General features: G+C 41.4%; 1 protein-coding gene across 1 annotated transcript; it reads left to right on the forward strand.

Moving 5' to 3' along the window:
- The first annotated feature begins 3,628 nt into the window (after positions 1 to 3,628).
- Positions 3,629 to 4,132, forward strand: LOC149190277 (UDP-glycosyltransferase 92A1-like). The gene has a single exon (XM_089410470.1). The coding sequence runs from the start codon at positions 3,629 to 3,631 to the stop codon at positions 4,130 to 4,132; it is 504 nt and encodes a 167-aa protein (XP_089266596.1).
- The last annotated feature ends 4,253 nt before the right edge of the window (positions 4,133 to 8,385 follow it).

Consider the following 8,385-nt stretch of genomic DNA (forward strand, 5'->3'; position numbering starts at 1 on the left):
TACTAGAGCAAAGGTCTCATCATAATCAATGCCATGCACTTGTTGGAAGCCTTTGGCTACTAACCTTGCTTTTTGTCTGGTGATTTTCCCATCTGCAACACTCTTTGTCCTGTAGACCCATTTGCATCGGACAAGTTTCCTTCCTGAAGGAAGGGGGACCAGATCCCAGGTCTGGTTCTTAAGGAGGGAGTTATACTCCTCCTCCATGGCAGACTCCCAAGATGGATGCCTAGCAGCCTCAGCATAAGACTATGGATCAGAAGACTGAACCAAATGACAATGCCAGGATGGCAATGGTTTAGTGGCAGTGAGGGCAAGAGGAGGCTCAATAAACTCTGAGCTAGTCCTCTGCAGATCAGAATTATCCCCCCAAGACCATTTACAACAGTTGGGTAGTCTTGTGCATATATCTCACGTAATCTCCTTATTCTCTAATTTATGACAGAGGAATTTGATTCACTGCTGGAAGCCCGATCTGGGCTTGGATGTGGATCATCATATGCATGCACTGGATTTGTATCTGAAGACTCTGTCTCTACATCTGCATGCTCCACTGCAGCATCTGCATGCTCCACTGCAGCATCTGCATGCTCCACTACAACATCTGGATGCTCTGTATCTGCATCTGAGTGTATTGAGTCATCATCTTGGACATGAGGTAGATAAAAGGTGTCTGCATGCGGAAATTGAGGTGCATGCGAGAGACTTTCCTCAAATTTGACACTTCACTGAATGATGAGCTTGTCCGTAGAGGAAATCAGGAGTCAGTATCCCTTCACACCATCAGGATATCCAGCAAAGATGCACTCAATGCTCTGTGGATCAAGAGCTTTCCTCTTTTCAGAGGGGATCCTGGCCCATGCTCAGGAGCCAAAAACAAGGAAGTGGGTGACCTCTGGTTTAGTGCTGCTCCAAGCCTCGAAGGGGGTCTGATCCTTGACAGACCTATGAGGAGATCTGTTCTAGATGTATTTATCACAATTAAGTGCTTCAGCCCATAGCTTATGAGGCAGTGACTTAGCATGCAACATGCAGGAAGCCATCTCTTTGAGAGATCGGTTCTTTCTCTTAGCAACTCTATTCTATTGCAGAGTGTGTGGAACTGTGTACTGCAACTGTATGCCAGACTGAAGGCAAAGGTTCTGAAGTGTTGTGTTAACATATTCCCCCCTATTGTCTGTATGGAGGGCTTTGATCTTTCTCTCTGACTGTGTCTCAACTAGTGCTTTGAAATATTCAAAGTGCGCAAAACTTCAGATTTGTTCCTAAGAAGATACACCCAAGTATACCGTGAGAAATCATCAATAAATGTAAGCACATACCTTGCTTTGTTGATGGAAGGATGAGGAAAATGCCCCATGAGATCACTATGGATCAAATCTAGACGAGAGGATGCTTTGTGAGTCTTGCCAGTGTAAAACTTTTCTCTAGGATGTTTGCCAAGGACACACCCTTCACAAACTCCTTTGGAGAAACTAATATTTGGCAAGCCTTCCACCATCTCATGCTTGCTTATATGTTGCATATACCTGTAATTTAAGTGACCAAACCTCTCATGCCAAAGCCTACTACTATCATCAGCATGTGTAAGCAATAAGGAGGATTCAGATTCAATAAATTTAGAAAATGTGTACAGTCTGGCTCCATTGTTTACCTCACCGGTTGCAATTTTGGAGCTGCTATGTAGGTCATATATGTTCACTACATCTAGAGTGATTTCCACTCTCTTTCTGGTGCCAGAATGAGTGATCTGATAAATAGAACGCAAGTTTACTGAAAGTTTTGGAACATGAAGCACATCTTCAAAGCTTCCGTGTAAAAGTTCCACTCTACCTTTTCCGGTGACCTCAATAGGTGAGTCATATCCCATGCGGATGGGAGGTCCTTTGCATGCATCCAAAGAGGAATAGACTTCCTTTGTAGCAGCCATATGATGTGATGCACCAAAAATTATAATCCATGCATCAGGGGAAGAATTAATTTCAACTAAGCATGAAAATTGTTACCTTTCCCGTGTAGCGGATCCTCAGTTTTCTTCTTGGCGCCCTCAGGGATGTGGTCCCCAAGGTTGTGCTTCTAAAGGATTTCTGCCATTTGGTCAATTTGTTTCTTCATGCAAGAGGATTCTGGATGGAATCCTCTTTGACAGTAGGTGCATTTGTTTCATTTCTTCCCTTTATCATTTCTCAAGCCGGAGGAGTCATTGAAGGGCTTGGTGTACCCTTCCTTCTTTGGATGGGAATGCGCTTTTCCCTTGTATTTTTGCTTCTGATTTTTCTGATTTGAATCAGATCTGTGATTTTTATTGTGGCTGTCATCATGCACAGCAAGTGCATGTGCTTTTGGAGGTTTGATTTCCCCCATGCCAATGAGTTTATCTTGCTCAAAAGTAAGGGACTCCATGAACTCTTTGAGAGAAGGCATGGTGTAGGATTTACCTGTTTCAAGCCTTACTAAATGAAATGTAGACACAAAGACGGAGTATTTCGGTTCGAGACTTGACATAATAGAGAGAACTTGGCAACTCTCTTCCTTGGATTTGTCAATTCCACAACCCTTGAGTTGCAGCAATAGATCATTATATTTGGTGAAGAAGTCTTGAATTTTGTCATAGTTTCGTGGATACAATGACAGCAGCTCCACTTCGAGCAGATGTTCTTTCATCTCATCCTATTTCGCGTAGAGTTCTTCAACCTTTTTCCAAATCTCATTGGGAGTATTGCAGGCAGATAGATGAATCTACAACTCTGGAGAGATGCACATGCATATGGATCTGTGGGCCTCATCCATACGGTTGAGGTACTTGGATTTCTCTATGGCTGAAGTGGGTTCCACTTCTGCAGCCATGGTAATCTTGTACAACCCTTTTTGACGAAGGTATCGAGCCATTTGGTCCTTCCACTCATGATAGTTGTACGGTGTTAGGGTCGATGCTTTGGGAAATGCCATTTTTCTGTCGATCTTCGATCTCCAGGTTGTAATACCTACAAAATAAAGTATTGGTGTGCCTTTTATCTAGCAACTTGTGGGCTCTGATACCATGTAAATGTGTTAGAAAACCTACACAGACGAATCTAGCTAGTAAAAGTTGAACACACAGCATTACAGAAACACTAAAAGAAAATAGAAAGAACAAAAGAATGATTCATTAGAAAATAGGCTACAATACTCATGATATAGCATTACTGGGTGAAGATCCAAAGCTAATGCACCATAGTGGTGATCAATGAGAAGACTCAACACCTACAACAAGTTCCGGAGAGAACTAGCCAATTACAGAGTGAAAGAAGGAGCAAATCAGGGAGTAAATCATGCAAAAGAACGAACCAATTGCAGAGTTAAAGAAGGAGAAAATCAAGGAGTAAATCATGCAGAAGAACTAACCAGTTGCGGAGTTAAAGAAGGAGAAAATCAAGGAGTAAATCATGCAGAAGGAATATTGCATGTAGTCCCATGCTCTAACTAAGAGTCTGCATGTAAGTGTGTAGTACTTCCAACAGGGAACAGGTTGGGAATACGCAAGATTCAATTCTGCACTTCTGGAGCTTACGGAACCTCCATCTATTACTCCATCTGCACTCATCTACCTCACACTAAGACGGACACCCATGAGTTTGTTCTGCCTGACATGCTGCATGTTACACTCGATCGATCTCAACTCCCTCCATGTTACACAGGATCTGATCTCTGGATCTTGTTCAGTAATCGCCAGATATCTCGCAACGTGCGTAGTTGGGGATCAATCTATAATATGTTTGAAGAGCTTGAGCATAGCAGTCTCCAACACATGAAAAAATCCACTGGAAAACCAATTTGGGCGGTCGGACCGATCCTACCCTCTTCATTTCTCTCTTCCTCTTCTTCAAATACAACTGTTGATTCGAAGGGCAAGCAGGCAGAGGCAGAATATGCACGGGCATCTTTGTTATGGCTCGATTCCCAGGCACCCTCCTCTGTACTCTATGTTTCCTTTGGAAGCCAAGATTCGATATCGTCGTCACACATGAAGGAGTTGGCTTTGGGACTGGAATCGAGCCAACAACCTTTCATTTGGGTCGTCAGGCCATCGCTGGATGTCCCATTTAATTCAGAGTTCTCAGCGGAGTTTCTACTAGAGGGGTTTGAAGAATGAGTGAAAGAAAAGAAGCAAGGATTGCTTATCAAAAAGTGGGCGCCTCAGCTGCTGATCTTGTCACATCCTTCGACAGGAGGGTTCCTCAGTCACTGTGGCTGGAATTCGATGCTGGAAAGCCTAAGTAAAGGGGTGCCTATTATTGGATGGCCCATGTCAGGGCACCAATTCACGAATTTGAAAATGTTGGAGGAGGAGGTTGGGGCGTGCATCGAGATTTGGAGGGGAAAAGAGGGAGAGATAAAATGGGAGATGGTGGAGAGAAGTGTAAGAATGTTGATGATAGAAGAGAAGGGAAATTGAGTGAGAGAGCGAGCCAAGGAGATAAGAGAAGCGGCCATGAAGGCAGTGAGTGAAGAGGGAAGAAAGAAAGGGGCATCTGTGTGTGCTATGGAAGACATGATAATAGCACTCGAAGTAGAATATGAAGGGTAGAGTTGTGTTGTATCTCGGCTATCTTTCTCCTTCTTCACTCCCATATTTTCATTAGAGTGATTGAACGAGAACAAAGCCATTTATACCATAAAAATTGATCTAGTTCTAAATATGAAGATGCAATACATACCTTTTGTAATAGTGGTACACCATGTAGATCAAAATATTGCTCCATATGTAGTATCCAATTTATCGGATCCTTGCCATCAAACTTCCTCATATTGCCTTTTCTTGCTTTTAGGAGCTTGAACTTGAAACAAATGTAACTCTATAATTTTAGATCTTCAAGTTCTGAAATTTATTCTTGTGGTATCCCTCTGCGTTCTCTTTCTAATGCCGTAAGTCTAATCAAGATTGGATTCAGCAAGGAAGTGTTATGTCAAATCTCCAACGATTACCTCATTATAGACTCATTCAGTACATCAAATTTGTAAGAAGTTCCACATGTCACTATTTCAACCTTAGTAACTAAAACTGATATACAAAAAACTACAGGAAGTCCTCTTTCTGAAACTTTTTATGAAATTTCAATTTGATGCTTGAAACAAAAGTTATGGCGATTTTCCCCAGGTCACCTGTTTGGAATGTAATTCGGGAGTCTGCAAAATCTATAAATTCCTCAAATCATATATATGAAAATATAGCGAGACAAGATCTGAAATTCAGACCCAAGGTTCAGCGCGATTTCATCTCAAATGGGTTTTGTTTTTCACTTCTGAAACATTGCAGAAAAAAGTTATAGTGAACATTCCACAATGACCTGTTTGGAGTAGCGAAACACTAGAATCCAAAGCTCTCATACCAAATGTTATAAAACCAGCTCACAAAAAGATAGGGAAGATAGATCAACACCTTCGAAATAATCCTCATCGAAGGGGAACCTCCTTTACATTACACAAATGAAACATTCTTAGACGATACAATTGACAAGACCTCCTTTCTATATATAGGAGTCTAAGGGATCATAATATAATTAGAGCCGACACAACAATAATAATACAAGGGCACAATAATAACAACAGTGGGCTTCTATGGGGCACAATAATAACAATATGGGGACTACATGGGCATAACAATATAATAAGGGGGCTATACTAATAACAATAAGGGGTTATACTAGTAGTATAGGGACCTAACAAATTTTCACCATGCACCACCCGTTTTCTCACACAAACATTGTTGGGAATGGAATCCCCCTAAGGCATGTTTTGGGGCTCAAAGCCCAAGTTTTGACCCAATATTGTTGTAAAGACTCCGTGAATTGCGGGCGCGGAGCGTGAAATGTATGATAGAGGCACAGGCTTGTTTGCCCTAGTTTTGTAATGTAATGTCGGCTTACCCATGGTCCGTGGACCATGGGATTGTATAAATAGAGCGAGGCTCTAAGTGTAAAAGAAAAGGAAGAAAGAAGATAGAGTCTAAGTGGCTAAGTGTGTCTTGTGTCATAGAGTAGGAGAAGGCTCTACAGCTGAGTGCGCAGAGGCCCAGTAGTTTGTAGCTGAGTGCACAGGGCGAAGTCAAGTCTGTAACCGAAGAAGAAAATAATAAAGAGAAGTTTTACCCATGACATGACATGACACTATTGACATGGGCTTGACGATGACATGGAAATATCAAGGCACTCTTTGCTACTGCTTTCTTTATATCTTCTTAAGAGATGGAACATGCTCTTCCTCTTCCTCCTCCTCATGGATTGAAGATAAAGAGTCTTCAATGTGATCTTGATCTTTGATCTTTTGTTGTACTCTGGTGTTCTTTTGTCTTCTTGCTTGATGATCATATTATCTCTTCAGCTCCATAGGTGTCTTCTAGCATGGTCTCCTTCTCCTTTTCCTCCATCAATGTCCTATGATGATCAGATAGAATACCTGCAACTAAAATCCACTCATGACAATAGGACATTAGTCCGAAAATTCTTAATCTAACATGTTTCATGAAATCACTTGTTAGGGATGGAACCAAGTGACTAATTGGGTGATTAACTCACAGATTGCATAGTTCCAGAGGCTAAGGTTCAGGACTGAGGCTTGAGACTGTGAAATGCGTAGTTTAGGATAGCTATGGTCAGAGTATTGTGCAATTGAATGGATCAAGAGCTCAAGGTTGAGGCTTGAGGCTTGGAGTTGCCCAATGCATAGTTCTGGCAGGAGAAAAAGCTGGGAGATTATGCAGTTGAGGGGTTCAAGGGATTAGGGTTGAGGGTTAAGGATTAATGTTTCCCAATGTTCATTTATGGAGGAAGAATAGTCTCATAGATTGCACAGTTGCGCAGCTCAAGGTGTTGGGTTGGAAGCTTGAGGTTTGACACTACATAGTGTGCAGTTAAGGATGATTGGGAGGAAAAAATTATGTAGTTTTGGAGCTCAACGGTTAAGGTTGGGCATTGTGACTACATAGTGTGCAGTTCCAAGAGGCAAGTTTAGGGAATGAGGATTGAGATTACGCAGTGCATAGTTTAGGAGGTCTGAGTGATGCCAGGTTTCTCAGTCAGCCTATTTTCAGGACTTGGCTAAGTGCGGGATCAGTGAGACCAAAGTGAACAGTGATGAAACTTAAGTATGACCACACACTTGGAAAAATTTATGATGCAACATAGATAACTCAGAAGACATGAACAATGTACTTCCCTTAATGTGAAGAAACTGCGATGACTTTCCCCAAGTGTGACACTAAATATGCACTTTGCAATGACAGTGACGACACTTGTGCAAAAGTGCATGAAACTTTGGGAATGAGTGTAAAACATTCTTACATGACTTGTAGGACTCATAAACACAAAATTTTCCCCTTGAAACAAGCCAAAACTCCACTTATTATGGTAAGGAACACTTCCCATGCCAAAATGCGACACTTGCGATATGAAAAGGAAAGTGTGAACAACACCTGCAATATGTGAACAATGGTGAAAGAGACACATGACAGGGCCAAGATAACATGAAAACGACACTAATTAAGGTGAAATCAAGTGAAAATGATAGTTGAAACATGTAAAAAGACACTCGTGAAAGTGAAGGTGTGCAAAAGCGATAGTTTGCAAAACTCACCAAAATAGAAGTACAATCACAACGAAAAGTGAAAGACTGTCAATGAAATCATGCATTGACTCTTGACCTAGGTTGATCATCACACATACTCTATCTCAATGTATTGTGTTATGCTTTTTCAAGCTTGCATAAAATAATGTGCTCATGAACTTATTACAGACTATGCATGTGTGAGCAGGTGGCTTCGACACTTACAATCCAAGAAGGGAGATCAAAGACATAAGAAAGCATCAACCAAACAAGAATTGGCTATAGAACAATTGATTGCAAGATCAATACTAGGCTTCACAATTCAAGTGTAGGAAACATTTTGGAGGGTGTTTGTCGCAACGAAAACACTTGGTGACACAATGGTAGAACTCAAGCTTCTCTTGCCTAGTCAAATATTTCATGCAAGGTCTAGTTTCTCTGGAAGTATTAATTCTCCATGTATATTACTCTAGTTCCCCACTTAACCCGATTACATATATAGTCCCTTACATCTCCTTCTCGATTGAACACATTCATAAGGCTAGTGATATCGCAATGTTTCAGTTTAGGAGAAGGGTAATGTTATTCACAAGCTGAGGATATTCATAGTATAGCTTTTCATTTCTAGTGTGGCTCCACTACCAATAGACCTAGACAGTACCCCGACAGAGTGAAAAAGGAACACAAACATTTCTTCATTTTCAGCGAGCCTGGATAGTACCTCCGCGGAGTTGCTTGCTTCACCTCCCTTTGCAGGAAGCCTTTCTCTTTTTTCACCCTTTTTTTATTTATTTTACGTAGTAC

Source organism: Pinus tabuliformis, chromosome 3_1, assembly GCF_031772625.1.
Source record: "Pinus tabuliformis cultivar Carrire ecotype Pingquan chromosome 3_1, CPIR1, whole genome shotgun sequence".
In the NCBI taxonomy this organism is placed as follows: Eukaryota; Viridiplantae; Streptophyta; class Pinopsida; order Pinales; family Pinaceae; genus Pinus; species Pinus tabuliformis.